Below are 15,704 nucleotides of genomic sequence, written 5' to 3'. Positions count from 1 at the left end.
CTGCGAGGTGCTTTACAGCGTCCTCCATTTTGGTTTGGGGCGTGAAGCGAGCAGCCTCCTGACAGCGTCGCCTTCACCCCGCTGCTCCTGTCCTGCACACCTGGAGCTCCTGCTGGGCTTTAACTGTGGAAACAGGCACCTGTCCTAAAACCTTAGCAGCACAATCAGCAAGCGTTAGCAGCATGCTAGTGTTTTATGGTCAGAATTAGCTTCACTGAGAGGAACTGAAGGAGGAAGAGTGCTTTTATCCAGGCTGGATTCATGGACACTAAAATCCAAAGTCTCTGTTTAGCTCCGCTCACTTTGATCTCACAGCGCCCCCTAGGTGAACTGCAGCTAATGTTTGTCTGAAATAGGACATTCAGGTGTGCCCACACTCAGCTGGGGACAGAATACAGAGAAACGCCCCCTGCAGGCTGGAGCTATGTTGGCTCTGTGTTGGGATCTCACTGGGGCGACAGTGGCTCAGGGGGTTGGGAAGCGTATCTGTAACCGGAAGGTCGCCGGTTCGAGCCCCGGCTCGGACAGTCTCGTCGTTGTGTCCTTGGGCAAGACACTTCACCTACCGCCTACTGGTGATGGCCAGAGGGGCCGATGGCGCGATGTGGCAGCCTCGCTTCTATCAGTCTGCCCCAGGGCAGCTGTGGCTACACCTGTAGCCTCCACCAGTGTGTGAATGTGAGAGTGAATGAATAGTGGAATTGTAAAGCGCTTTGGGTGCCTTGAAAAGCACTATATAAATGTCTGACCTGAACTTTTTGCAGCGTTCTGAGGCTGAGGTCAGACGTGATGTCATGCTTGTGGTTTGGCATAATCACCTGACACACACGCACAGTGTTTGTGCTCAGCATGACTCAGTCTGCTGTCACAGAGTTTATTTAAGCTTACATGTTTCCTCGCTGACTGTCTGTCTCACCTGTGCAGGTAGCGGGTAGAAAAGGCTTCCCTCATGTGATCTACGCCCGCCTGTGGCGGTGGCCAGACCTCCACAAGAACGAGCTGAAGCACGTCAAGTTCTGTCAGTTTGCCTTCGACCTGAAGTACGACAGCGTGTGTGTGAACCCCTACCACTACGAGAGGGTAGCGTCCCCCGCCACAGGTAACCCTGCACACCTGCTGCCCTCTGTGATTGGTCTGATTGGGCCGTGAGTCATCGGGCTGCAGCAGCGTTTGGTTTTAGGTGTCTTTGCTGCTTTGATGGAAACACGGTCACAGCTTTAAACACTGTGTGTGTGTCTGTATGTGTGTTTATGTGTCTGTGTGTGTGTCTGTTTCTGTCTCTGTGTGTGTGTCTGTTTCTGTGTCTGTGTGTGTGTGTGTCTGTGTGTGTGTGTGTGTGTGTGTGTCTGTATGTGTGTCTGTGTGTGTATGTGTGTTTCTGTCTCTGTGTGTGTGTCTGTGTGTGTCTGTGTGTGTGTGTCTGTGTGTGTGTGTCTGTGTGTGTGTGTGTGTCTGTATGTGTGTTTCTGTGTCTGTGTGTGTGTCTGTGTGTGTCTGTGTGTGTGTGTGTGTGTGTGTTTCTGTGTCTGTGTGTCTGTGTGTGTGTCTGTATGTGTGTTTCTGTGTCTGTGTGTGTGTCTGTGTGTGTCTGTGTGTGTGTGTGTGTGTGTGTGTGTGTTTCTGTGTGTGTGTGTGTGTGTGTGTGTGTGTGTGTGTCTGTATGTGTGTTTCTGTGTCTGTGTGTGTGTTTCTGTGTGTGTGTTTCTGTGTGTGTGTGTGTGGTCGCTCCTGTTGGGCTCTGAAGGTTTTGGAGCGTCTCTGTTATCTGCCCTCGTGTCTGAGCAGAAGTCAGACTAAACACCGTGGTGACCGTTTCTATTTCCGAAGACACTCTGGAGCCCACACAGACACACACACAGAGACAGAAACAGACACACACACACAGAAATGCCAGTTAATTAACTAACATCCAATCAAAACCATCCAATTTCTCTCATCGAACTCGCTCCACCTTCTTCTCGGTCTGTTACTATGGTAACTTCACAGCAGCCATGTTATTGGTCAGATGATGTCATTAAATTCTCCAAAAGGCTCCAACAGCACAAACACAGTTGAAATGTCCAGAACAATGACTGTAGAAAACATGGATGACGCGACAGCTCCCCAAAAATGAAGCCAAAACGTCTCTTTCGCCCCCTGGTGTCTGGCTGCAGTATAGGTCATAAACCCCGCCTCCTCCATGTTAGCGGATGGGACTAAATAAATTTATTCTCCTCAGATAATTTTTTCCCAAAGATTCTTTCCTTTGTTATCAATAGTTCTCATCATGCTGATTGATGTCCAAGGGGTCTCCTCTCCCATAAGTCTGATTCTAATTCCTACCGCGGTGATGTTAAATTGGGGTGAAACGTCATCATAACAGCTTTGACTGGCAGCTGCAGTCACGGAGAAACTTGCGTATCTCTGTTCGGGAATAGAAGATAGAGCGTAAGCTCTGAGAGGAGGGCCAGCGTTTACGCTTCGAAAACACGACCGAGTGTTTTAACCTGACAGCCTGAGGTGTTCTTCAGTAAACTGGACTACCCGACAGAAGGACCCGAGGCCCCGCTGCACTTTTTCGGTAAGTTAAACGTGTTTGTCAGCTAATCCGTAACTACCGTCCTTAGCTAGCTCCTGAGACCTAGCTAGCTAAGATGAGGACTCGGCTGTCAGGGTTCGTTTAGCTAATCTGTGCAGGTGAATGAATTTACACCGACTGAAGAAATCAAGAGAAACGCCCCGGGCTGCTCAGTCACTAATTACTGTTACTGTACTTTTATTACAAGTATTTTACTGTAAAAGCAACAGGCTGCATCCTGCTTCAGCTCCTGTGCAGAGCTGATTATTAAATATGTGCAAGCAACAGCATGTTTTCAGTCTCCACATGTGTAAAGACAATAACACCATTTTATTTTTATTTTTTTTAAGCTTGTGCTTCAGTAACTCCTCATTAATAAGTAACTATTGATTAAACTGTAGAAGTGAAAAAAATGTAAGAGAAGAGCTTCAGATCCTGAGTGTGAGGACAGAAGGATCAGCTTTATTTCAGATTTAAGAGATAAACTTTATAATTCAGTTTGTGATGATTCTGATCTCTTTGTGATTACAGGAGCTGCCCTCAGATTCAGACCTCAGCACCACCCAGTGACAGCACAGATCATCCAACATGTTCACATGTTAACTGCAAAATGAACTGATGAAAACAGTGCAAAGGTTAAAGTGCCACACGTCCTGTAGTCAAAGCTGCAGCTTTATTGATAAAGTTAAAGACAAAAAACAAAGGATTAATCACTCATGTAACTGTGTCACTGTATATCAGCATTAACAGGACCTCAGTTTGATGTTTCATAAAGCTGCTGATCTCAGACCTGCACAGCTTCCAGTTTAAACACTTGATGTACTCAGCTGCATGAAGAGCACGTTTGAGTTTCTCTGACACAATTAAATAAAACCTGATGAAGGTCAAAGGTCGTCACTTGTATGTTAAACTACAAACTGGTGATCTGGAATTCTTTCACAGTTTTTTGCAGATAGTGTGAATCACTTTATGGTAAATAACATAGTTATTCATACCCAAGTAACCAGAGAGGATCATATATTTTTAAATATTAAGCCCGGAGCCTCTTGGGAGTATCTGACTATTTATAACATTACACAAACCAAAGGTCTCATCACAGTGTTGATGAAATGCTGGGTGTATCCATCTCCTGGGGCGGGCCTACGTACGTACAAACTCCAAAACACTTGCAAACTAAAAAACACATGCAAACTCCAAAACACGTACAAACTCCAAAACACTTGCTAACTCCAAAACACGTACAAACTCCAAAACACATACAAACTCCAAAACACATGCAAACTCCAAAACACTTGCAAACTAAAAAACACATGCAAACTCCAAAACACTTGCAAACTAAAAAACACATGCAAACTCCAAAACACGTACAAACTCCAAAACACTTGCAAACTCCAAAACACGTACAAACTCCAAAACACGTACAAACTCCAAAACACATGCAAACTCCAAAACACTTGCAAACTAAAAAACACGTACAAACTCCAAAACACGTACAAACTCCAAAACACATGCAAACTCCAAAACACGTACAAACTCCAAAACACTTGCAAACTAAAAAACACGTATAAACTCCAAAACACATGCAAACTAAAAAACACATGCAAACTCCAAAACACTTGCAAAATCCAAAACACTTGCAAACTCCAAAACACTTGCAAACTAAAAAACACATGCAAACTCCAAAACACTTGCAAACTCCAAAACACTTGCAAACTCCAAAACACGTACAAACTCCAAAACACTTGCAAACTCCAAAACACTTGCAAACTCCAAAACACTTGCAAACTCCAAAACACGTACAAACTCCAAAACACATGCAAACTCCAAAACACTTGCAAACTCCAAAACACGTACAAACTCCAAAACACTTGCAAACTCCAAAACACTTGCAAACTCCAAAACACTTGCAAACTCCAAAACACGTACAAACTCCAAAACACTTGCAAACTCCAAAACACTTGCAAACTCCAAAACACATGCAAACTCCAAAACACGTGCAAACTCCAAAACACGTACAAACTCCAAAACACGTACAAACTCCAAAACACGTACAAACTCCAAAACACATGCAAACTCCAAAACACGTACAAACTCCAAAACACATGCAAACTCCAAAACACGTACAAACTCCAAAACACTTGCAAACTAAAAAACACGTACAAACTCCAAAACACATGCAAACTAAAAAACACATGCAAACTCCAAAACACATGCAAACTCCAAAACACGTACAAACTCCAAAACACGTACAAACTCCAAAACACATGCAAACTCCAAAACACGTACAAACTCCAAAACACTTGCAAACTCAAAAACACTTGCAAACTCAAAAACACAACGGAAGTGCTCCAGGACACTAGGGGCAGTGTTGAGCTTTTGTTACCTAGTAACTACACAAGCCAGGAAGTACCAATGACCGGATTTGGGGTTTGCAGCCTTAAAGGCCGCATTTTAAGGCCGATTACCTCACACCGACAAGAGAAGGCTTTCTGAATTCAAAGGCTGCCCTGAAATGCGTCCTTAATTTCCCTGAATTTTAAGGATGGGTCGGTGTAGCCTTCATGGCCCAACATATCCCAGACTTCATAGTGCGGTGGTGGTGTGGATAATTTTGCCGAAAAAAAAACAGTGGAAGCGGAGCGGAGGAAGAGTAAACTTTCAGAAGTAAGTACTGAATATTATGTCACTTATTTATGCACAAATATTTTTTTAATGAAGAACATGAAACCATTATTGTTGGCCACATGTCGGGAAAGTTGACATTAGCGATGTTTGTACTTTCAGAATTAACTTGGTTTTAAAGCCTTTACTTTAATAAATATATATATAGTCGACCTTAATCTTACAGAGATTGTGATGATTTTGTAGATAATTAAAGTCAGTCATATATCCACAAACACAACAAGCTGAAAGTCAGTGATGCTGCTCGGTTTGCAATCCTGAACATCACGGCACAAGCAGGATTCACTGCACTGTTAATGTTAGCTATGTTATATTGCTGCCTCTGTTCGGTGGTGTCGAGCCAAACGGACTTTAACGTGTGTTTGAACGAGCTGACGGTTCACTCGTTAAGCTGAAAGAAAGATGCTTTAATCACAGCAGTCACACATGTGTCCACTGCACCATCTGGAACTCTTCTTGTTTACACTCGTAATAACACAAACACTAAATCCTGCTTCTCTGGTGCTGTTGTGTAGCAGTGTGTACACCTGAGACTGTCACCTGTCTGTCTGTCCTGCACTCTCTCTCTGTTTCTTTCTCTCTGATTGTGGAATAAAAGTATGAACATGTGTTTATAAGTTACACTTGTGTTTGAATCCTGCAGCTTATCACACATTTGATTTCCATGTGTGACGACTGCAAGTGTCCAGAGTGAGGACAGACTGAGGGACCCACTGCTGCACATCATCTGTGAGGCTTTGCAGCCCTGATGATCCACCAGGACAAACTCAGCAGTGTGTGAGGAAGAGGAGGAGGAAGAGCCAGCAGCAGCTGACAGATGGAGAGAATAGACAGACTGTTCCCTGTTTGTGAAGGACTGCTAGGAAAGTTTAACATAACTGTCTGTGCTGAATCAGTCTTATTAGGTAATGTTCAAATAATGTGATCATCCCAGTGTTTCCAGTGTGGGAGAAAGTACTCAGAGTACTCAGGGCCTTCAAGTTACACACTATGAAAGGCAGCAACAAGTTTAATGTTCAGAAACCTAAAGTCTGTATCTGCAGCAGAATGGAGCTAAAAGTAAATGTTTGTTTCAGTTCTATGAAGCTTTGAGTATTTTGGATCAGTAGCTGCTGTGTGTGTTGCATCATATTGCTGTAATTGTTTATATGCTTTATATATTCTGAGGTAAGTTGATCTATAGTGTTACATCATATTCTATAAGGATGTTATGTTGTCAATGGAAAATTGTATTTAGTAGTCAGTATAATCTTTTAGTGATATAAGTTTGCATATGGTAGAATACTGCATGTAGTTATTTGTATTAGGAAATATTCAACCATGTATACTTAGAGGCATATAATTAATTGTGTGTGATCTCTAACAGGCTGCAGGCTTGGGGTGCATCCCAGGAATGCACCCCCACGTCTGGGAGCATGAGAGCTCATACCTTGTTTTATTGTTTTACGGCAGGATTAACGTAGCTATGTCTGTTTTAGTTTAAGTGCTTCTTTACATATAGATGAACTGCTGGACTTCCTCACCATGTTATCTAGGGTGGGGGAGACTACCCCCTTTCCTGACCAAGGATGTACCTTTTGTGCTCTCATGACCCTTTGATCAGCAGGACACACACACACACACACACACACACACACACACACCTACTGAAGTATAAATAAAGATTGGGGCAGTTTCTTAGTGCGAGTCTCAGTCTGGAGGCTGCCCTTGCTAGCAAGAAGTTCTGTGTGTTTCTCTTCTCTGAGTCTTTACTGAAGAAGTGTTTTAGAATATTTTCCCTAACATATGTGTTTGTAGACTTTCTGCCCAGTTTGACCCATTTAGCAGAAGTCAGCCTGTTTAAGCCTCTGATATCTATTCTGTATGACTTAAAGCAGTTATGACATGGTCTGATTTTCTCACCCAATAAAGGAGTATTTCATATATCAGTCTACCCTTCATTCTATCAGAAACAGTTATCACAGCTTGTACATTTTCTTTTTATAAATATATGTAAGCAATGAGCCAAATTTAGTAATGGCAACATACTGAAGTAACAACATTTGTCTCTGATATATGATACACCTATATATACACTGTCAAAGATACTTGTCTTTGAGTGAAGATTTAAGGTGATAAGACATAACTGCAACTTGAATCTGTACTGAGGCTCAGTATTTGACACAGAGTTCATGTTCACTGCTGTAATAGCTAATAATGATTAATATAATAACTATAATATTGGCCATATTATATTTACATTACCAAAGTGATATGACTTTAGTCTCATGAACAACATTAGCTAATTCTTATTTACTAACTAATCTTAAATAACTGTTCAGTACAGAAATGAAGCCCAAAAATCATGTTTTACTGTCCTGTGGTCTCAGCCTCAGATACTTATCAAATCACACAAAGCTCTTGTAGAAACAAACAAATGAACAAAATATATTCTCCCTCATTTCTGTCAAACCAAGTTGTATGACACGTTTCCAGCGGTTAGTATCATGGTTGCTAGGCAACCTGGGAAGCGCGACAGAGACTAGACCGTCCCATACAGACAAACTTGCCGTTTATTTTGCAAATAGAGCTCAACACTGCCCCTAGCGTCCTGGAGCACTTCCGTTGTGTTTTTGAGTTTGCAAGTGTTTTGGAGTTTGTACGTGTTTTGGAGTTTGTACGTGTTTTGGAGTTTGCATGTGTTTTTTAGTTTGCAAGTGTTTTTTAGTTTGCATGTGTTTTGGAATTTGCATGTGTTTTGGAGTTTGCAAGCGTTTTGGAGTTTGTACGTGTTTTGGAGTTTGCATGTGTTTTTTAGTTTGCAAGTGTTTTTTAGTTTGCATGTGTTTTGGAATTTGCATGTGTTTTGGAGTTTGCAAGTGTTTTGGAGTTGGGCCACCGTAGTAGATGGCTCTGAAGATTTAAACAGTTTTAGATCCATTACACTCACAGTTTTATGTTAAAATCTCAAAGGACAGCATTATATTTTTGATATTAACAGTAACTCTGGGCTTCTGTAGAGTGTGCAGATGATCTCATCACTGTCTAAAAATGGATAACAAAACCTAAGCAGTGCTGAATCATTCAATAATACAGACTATTAGAGTAACGGATGTGTAGCATCGCTAACTAGCTAACAACAAGCCTCAAACACATTGCGTATTCTAGCGGCTAATCTAGCGCCTTGCTAATCTATGTGTCTTTTCCATAACAGTGACATGGTTGTATTTACCTTAATTAAACAAGTCGTCAGTCGCGGTAAACCCATCAGCAAATAAACTGGAGCAGCCGGGCTACGTAAAAAGTGTAGGGGGCGTGTTTGCGGTCACGTCCAGCAGGTGTGTCGGTGGGAGCGTAACACAGTCGCTCCACCTTAAGTCCCTACTGCGCAGACTCTGGCAAGATGGCAGCTTCCAGAGGCGGGATATTTTGGCTTCATTTTTGTAGAATGGGAGGAGGTGCTGTCACGTTGTCCATGTTTTCTACAGTCATTGGGTCCAGATCAGGTGAAGCTAACAGACAGTTAGAAGCTACAGTTGCCTGTGTCACCATCCACCTGTCAGTCAAAGAGGCCACGCCCCTAATATTGCAAACAGGTGAAAAGGATACTGTACTCAGAAATACATGTACATTAGTGGGTAATTATGTCTTCCAACCACCTGAAGCATTCTTATAAACGTATAATTAAAGTATTAAAACAACAGAGGAGCGTGCGTCCGACTAATGGTGTGTTAAACATGTGGCTACAGACAGCTGCATATGTAGGCAGACGAGGGAAGAAGTCATAGGACTTCTTATGTGTTCAGACTCAAAATATGAAGGCTGATACTAGTGTTTTCTCTTCAGTGAACAGGGCCTCTTCACCAAAGATAAAGAAAGAGACAACGCCACCGCCATCTTAACAAACACTCATCTTCTTCCTCCTGACCTCCAGCTTCATCTCCTGAACTGAAGTCAGGGCTCTAACTCTTGAAAATGTGCATAAACATGCTTATTTATTCCCGATATTGTCACAGATAATTATTTTCAGCAGTTTAGACCTGCCGTCTCCAGATAGCTAAACAACAGCTTGTTGTAAGCTAACATCATGGCAAACTAATGTCAGGCTCCAGTGTCCTAAAATCATACTTTCCCTCTGATAAACAGTTTAACTACATTCTCAGACTGTATGAGAGTTTATTCACCAAGCGTCCGTGTCCTGCGACGAACAGCCACTTCAAATAAAGTATTACTAACAGTCATTAACAAGAGTTAACAGTCATTAACAGGAGCTAACGGTCAGCAACAGGAGCTAACAGTCATTAACAGGGGCTAACAGTCATCAACAGGAGCTGACGGTCATTAACAGGGGCTAACAGTCATTAACAGGGGCTAACAGTCATCTACAGGAGCTGACGGTCATCAATAGGAGCTGACAGTCATTAACAGGGGCTAACAGTCATCAACAGGAGCTAACAGTCATTAACAGGGGCTAACAGTCATCAACAGGAGCTGACGGTCATCAATAGGAGCTGACAGTCAACAACAGGGGCTAACAGTCATCAACAGGAGCTGACGGTCATTAACAGGAGCTAACAGTCATCAACAGGAGCTGACGGTCATCAACAGGAGCTAACGGTCATCAACAGGAGCTAACAGTCATCAACAGGAGCTGACGGTCATCAACAGGAGCTGACAGTCATCAACAGGAGCTAACAGTCATCAACAGGAGCTGACGGTCATCAACAGGAGCTAACGGTCATCAACAGGAGCTAACAGTCATTAACACGGGCTAACAGTCATCAACAGGAGCTGACAGTCATCAACAGGAGCTAACAGTCATTAACACGGGCTAACAGTCATCAACAGGAGCTGACAGTCATCAATAGGAGCTAACAGTCATTAACACGGGCTAACAGTCATCAACAGGAGCTGACGGTCATCAATAGGCGCTGACAGTCAACAACAGGGGCTGACAGTCAACAACAGGGGCTAACAGTCATCAACAGGAGCTAACAGTCATCAACAGGAGCTAACAGTCATTAACAGGGGCTAACAGTCATCAACAGGGGCTATCAGTCATTAACAGGAGCTGACAGTCATTAACAGGAGCTGACAGTCATCAACAGGAGCTGACGGTCATCAATAGGAGCTGACAGTCATCAACAGGGGCTAACAGTCAACAACAGGGGCTAACAGTCATCAACAGGAGCTAACAGTCATCAACAGGAGCTAACAGTCATTAACAGGGGCTAACAGTCATCAACAGGGGCTATCAGTCATTAACAGGAGCTGACAGTCATTAACAGGAGCTGACAGTCATCAACAGGAGCTGACGGTCATCAATAGGAGCTGACAGTCATCAACAGGGGCAAACAGTCTTTAACAGGGGCAAACAGTCATCACCAGGACTCGGATTGCTACAGTTGAGTGACTGGGGTACAAACGTCAAACCTGGGGTACAGTCTAAATGTTTGTAATGTCTGCTTTGACAGGTCCTCAGTCTCTCATAAAAGAGGAGTTCATGCAGGAGTGTCTGCAGATCGACCTGCCCCCCCACACCAACCCCTATGGCCACCCACGGCCTGTCGGCATGTATCCCAGCATGCCTTTGTCTCCCCCAGGTCAGTGTGCTGCTCCTTGCTGTCAGCGCGTGCGAGACGCCGTGACGCTGTTGTAACACAGTCGTGTTTCCTGCAGGCAGCAGCTCCATGGTGCCCGCAGCTCTGACTGCCAGGGGGGTCGGCGGCGGTTTGGACGGACCTGGCCTCCTTCAGATCGCTCCGCCTCCTAACCACGGCGGCCAGGCTTCACCGCCTCACTCAAATCCACCTCACACTCCCCAGCCCCCCCATCCCCCGACCCCAGCCTCCCCACATCAGCAGAGCCCAGAGTACAGTGGCCCCCACAAACCTGGTACTGTACCCTAAGTACTATGTACTACCTGTGCTTAGTACTACTTCTGTAGTATAATGAGTGTCCTGTGTGTCTCCACAGCCAACTGGGCAGGTAACAGCCCTGCCCCCTACACCTCTGCGCATAGTGGGCGGGGCAACCAGCCACATCCACCATTGCATCATCATCCTCATCATCATCAACAACACCACGCCCCCAACACTCACTTCTGTAAGACAGCATGTTAAATGTTACTGCTCTATTCAGTACCGTAGTACTGCGAGTACTGCATTATTGCTGAGTACTGGGTCTGTGTTTGTTTCTGCAGGGTCACAGCATCACAGCACCGCTCCGTATCCACAGCCAGTATCCAACCACCCAGGTACCACACCTGTCCACAAACCCCGCCCCCTCACTCTGACCTCACTTTATTAATAAAGATTCAAAACATAGTGGCCGACGTCCCCAAAATACAAAATGTCCCTTCTTAGTGAAGCAGGTCCAAAAAATGTTAATGTAAAAATAAAGTGCCCTGATACTCACACCTATCTGTCTGAATTCCCTGAAACAAAGATGTCCTCACTTACAGAAGTAAAAGCTCAGGTAATAAAAGGTTGAGAAGCACTTTTGTCTCCAGTTTGTCAGGATGTTTGGGGAGCAGGTCCGCCATGTCCTGATCTGTGTCTCGATCCTCAGGTCCAGAGTTCTGGTGCTCCATCTCCTACTTTGAGCTGGACGTTCAGGTTGGTGAGATGTTTAAGGTCCAGTCCAGCTGTCCCCTGGTGACCGTGGACGGGTACGTGGATCCTTCGGGAGGAGATCGATTCTGTTTGGGACAGCTGAGCAATGTCCACCGTACAGCCGCCAGCCACCGCGCCAGGTGAGCGGTCGTTTAGTGGGTGGCACCATGAGAATTATTGCAGTGTTAGTATTTAATGTTGCTGATGTTGTTGCCCTGCAGGCTCCACATCGGCCGGGGGGTTCAGCTGGAGTGTCGGGGGGAGGGTGACATCTGGATGCGTTGCCTTAGCGACCACTCTGTGTTTGTCCAGAGTTTCTATCTGGACCGGGAGGCGGGCAGAGCACCAGGCGATGGCGTTCATAAGATCTACCCTGGAGCATACATCAAGGTGAGCGGTAGACACCGCGAATGACCATCTGAGCCCAGACGGGCTCGGATTCACTAAGGTCCAAACAGACGTAAAACAGACAGACAAAGACGTGTTTGGGGATCGCAGGAAGTAAAGCAGCGAGTCCATCTTCCTTTTACAGATTTGATATTCTTGATTTGTGAAGAGATCCGAGTTTCTCTGAGAGGTTTGTTTGGGCCGTGTTTCTCGATACTTGGACAGCTTTGTTGTAACTTCTTCAGCAGCTTGTTGACAGTTTTATAGGACAGATTTGTGCATGATTGGACATAAAAGTGTGAATTGGCTACGGTTTCTATCAGGTGGTTTTGGCTCTGCTGGCAGTTTTGCTCTTTGTTAACCCTAGCTCATTATGGCGTGTTCAGTATGTGGCCGTTTTTGCCCACCATGTTCACGCACATTTACACCTGGATGGATCCATCACAGAGAAACGTGCGGTAGGTTCTTCCCCAAGGATATTTGGCATGCAGACTGGCATCGAATGACCACCTCTACCACCTGAGCTACAGCCACCCCGGTGTCTCACCCGTGTACCTGTCTCACCCGTCTGCGTGCCTCACCCGTCTGCCTGTCTCACCCGTCTGTGTTCAGGTGTTCGACCTGCGGCAGTGTCACCGGCAGATGCAGCAGCAGGCGGCAGCGGCTCAGGCAGCTGTGGAGACTCAGGCAGCCGCGGTGGTCGGTGCAATTCCCGGTCCGAACAGTGTGGGAGGAATCGCGCCTGCTGTCAGTGAGTATCACCTGCCCAACACAGCCAGTGACAGACAGGCACAGGTGTCAATAAATTATAACATGAACCAGACGCAGGGCTTAAAAGACTTACCTGCAGAGTGAATCGAGTCAGATTCGCGTTGGACATTTTTGGGCCTCAGTGCGACTTCCTGCTTTTTCATGCATTTAATGTTATTTCACTTCCTTTTTACGGTGGGCGGCCTCGGCCCTCGGTGTAAGCCTCGTGGTTTTAATTTCACATGTTTTAGTTTCTGTGTCTCACCTGTGCTTCCTCCCGCAGGTGTGCGCTCAGCGGCCGGTCTGGGCGTGGACGACCTCCGCAGGCTGTGCATCGTGCGGCTGAGCTTCGTCAAAGGGTGGGGGTGTGACTACCCACGGCAGAGCATCAAGGACACCCCCTGCTGGCTGGAGGTGCACCTGCACCGAGCGCTGCAGCTGCTCGACCAGGTGCTGCACATGCTGCCGCCGCGAGAGCACGCACTCTAGGACCTCCGCGCTCTGCCCACAAACGCACCACAGCAGGGGTCGGTTCACACGGGTTTCAGACAATCAGCCAATCGCAGCGTCTTGTCTCTGCTGTCATTTAAGTTCGTTTCTGTGGAAACCAGCGTGACTCGTTAAAGGGTCAGTTCACGCGAGCTTGGCGTCTGCTCGAGCATCCATGCTGGCCTGCAGTTTATTAGTTCCGCCCCTCAACAGGTGAACTGACCCTTTAAGCCTGATGTCAGAAATCAGCTGATTACCAAAAAAACCTCGTCATCGTCATCTTCCTCCTTCTGTCGGTTTTTAGTTCCTTTAGCTAATTGTCGACCAAAGAGCCATTCCTGTTCCTTTGATGACATCATATCCTGTTTACGTTGCGTTTCTGCTCCGCCTGACGGTCACATTATTTATTCTGTCGTCTGCTTTTTTTCTCACGTTTAACTCATTTAAAGGCTTTTATACTGAAAGGGTGTAAAGCTCTGAATCATCAGCTGTCTCTTCAAATTAAAAGTCTGGTGGATAAAGATCTTCGTCTTTGTTCGTCTTTCACTCTGCATTCAGACACTTCAGAGGAACACTCTCCTCTCCATCCACACGCAGTGATCAGGTAGGGCGCTCCCAGGAAGTCCATCCAGTCGTCAGGACGTTTCATCACTGATCCAGGTGACTTCTGCAGTCTCAGCTGACCGGATGATTAAAGATCTGCGCTGGAAACGATCAAACGAGGAACTTCATGCACGAGAGCTGCTCCACGTAGTGCAGCAGGGAGCTGTAACAGAAAACAGGCCACGCTTGGTCCATAAAAAAGGCCACAATCAGTGAAACGAGTCAATCAGCCTGTACCTGTCCTCTTACTGTTCCAGGCCGTCGATGACCTCACAGCTGTAAAAATCCGCTCTTCCATGATTTCCCGTCTGAGCAGCTTCTGCAGCGTCCTCACGCTGATCACCACCCTGCATCTGTGAGCTGAAGCACAAATCACATCCTTAACTATTGTGAGGTATGACCTCACAGTTTGTCCTGATACAACATCTGTTATCTGCACAGATCAGTGATAATTGTTTTCTTAATGTGGCCCTGATACTCAGTCATAGCCCCCCCCAAAATGTGCTTTCTAAAAGAAGTCCAAACTGAGTACCTCAAAGATGCAGAGTTCCCTGAGGTTCTTTCAGACACTGCACTGACATTTTGTCTGGTTTTGAGTGTTTTAGGTGCTTCGTGCTGCCAGCAGGACTTCAGCTCACAGCACACCCTCAGTCCCACTCAGCCACTCTCACACGCGTGTTCTCAGCCTATCAGGTCTCCATGCTCCTGTTTTATGCATATCTGTGTTTGCTCATGCACACCGGGTCAACACAGTGCAGTGAAGTTAACCATATTTGCATCATAATCTCATCTCAGAGCATTCAGCAGAGAGATCTGCTCTCTGTTCTCAGAATGCTGCTCACAGTGACCTAAAACCTCAAAATGAATAGAATAGAATAGCTTCTATTGTCACGACACACATGCACAATGAGATCCAGAACATCCGTGTTGAAGAAAACCAACCAAAATGAAAACATGGCGCCTGTACATGCCCGTACTTACATGCATGCAGCACCCAGTGAGGAAATGGAAGTCAGATGCTAAAGAACAGCAGCACACAGAGGTCGAACACTGCCCCCTGCAGGCATGCATGAGTCCCAGTCTAAATGTGACTGGAGGAGCTGAAAGAGTCAAATCTGACCAGCGCACAGGGTTGGTGGAACCAAATGGCAACAGTGCCGAAAATGCTGATGGACAAAAAGTTTCCAACTGTTACAGAGAGTGATGCGTGAATGACTGCAGCTTGTTGGCCGCCCCTCCCTGAGCCTGGTTCTGCTGGAGGAGTCTTCCTGTTAAAAGGGAGTTTTTCCTTCCCCTTGTCACCATGTGCTTGCTCATGGGGGGTTTTCTCTGTATCATTGAAGGGTCTTTACCTTACAACATAAAGCACCTTAAGGCAACTGTTGTTCTCTGCAGACACACCTGTTACTCTGTAGACTCTCAAATTTTGACTCTTCCAAATAACTCCCACACAGGTGCTCCCGAGGGTTTCTGGCTGCCTTTAGATTTGTGTCTGGAAAGACTTTGGTGGTATCTAATGTTTACCTCAGCAATCAGACAGGTGGAAGGTTAAAGGTCAGGAAAATCATGGATCATCTGATTATCTGATGAAAGCAAAGTCTAAACTTGAAAACGTGAAAATCTGTGTTTCGGTCACTTTGCTC

At 45.4% G+C, this 15,704-nt stretch overlaps 1 protein-coding gene and 1 long non-coding RNA gene across 8 annotated transcripts in view; both read left to right on the top strand.

Moving 5' to 3' along the window:
- LOC113031457 (SMAD family member 4-like) overlaps positions 1-13,981 on the top strand; it is a 32,690-nt gene extending 18,709 nt beyond the window's left edge. For 5 of the 7 annotated variants that reach the window (XM_080308625.1, XM_080308624.1, XM_080308623.1 and 2 more), the window contains 10 exons: positions 925-1,099; positions 10,693-10,821; positions 10,898-11,113; positions 11,195-11,323; positions 11,421-11,474; positions 11,666-11,695; positions 11,789-11,972; positions 12,054-12,222; positions 12,832-12,970; positions 13,253-13,981. In XM_080308625.1, coding sequence (XP_080164751.1) covers positions 925-1,099; positions 10,693-10,821; positions 10,898-11,113; positions 11,195-11,323; positions 11,421-11,474; positions 11,666-11,695; positions 11,789-11,972; positions 12,054-12,222; positions 12,832-12,970; positions 13,253-13,458 — 1,431 coding nt within the window. In that variant the 3' untranslated portion in view covers positions 13,459-13,981. The remainder of the gene's footprint in view (positions 1-924; positions 1,100-10,692; positions 10,822-10,897; positions 11,114-11,194; positions 11,324-11,420; positions 11,475-11,665; positions 11,696-11,788; positions 11,973-12,053; positions 12,223-12,831; positions 12,971-13,252) is intronic. The other 2 variants (XM_026183546.2, XM_080308627.1) reach the window with 2 other exon arrangements.
- Positions 1,115-3,474, top strand: LOC145432018 (uncharacterized). The gene is made up of 2 exons (XR_013912359.1): positions 1,115-2,560; positions 3,089-3,474. It is a non-coding gene; the product is annotated as an uncharacterized LOC145432018 (long non-coding RNA).
- Positions 13,982-15,704: the final 1,723 nt, after the last annotated feature.

This window comes from Astatotilapia calliptera, chromosome 11 (genome assembly GCF_964374335.1).
Source record: "Astatotilapia calliptera chromosome 11, fAstCal68.1, whole genome shotgun sequence".
Classification (NCBI taxonomy): Eukaryota; Metazoa; Chordata; class Actinopteri; order Cichliformes; family Cichlidae; genus Astatotilapia; species Astatotilapia calliptera.
Note: the sequence above shows the minus strand (reverse complement) of the source record. Positions and strands in the feature narration are given on the sequence as shown.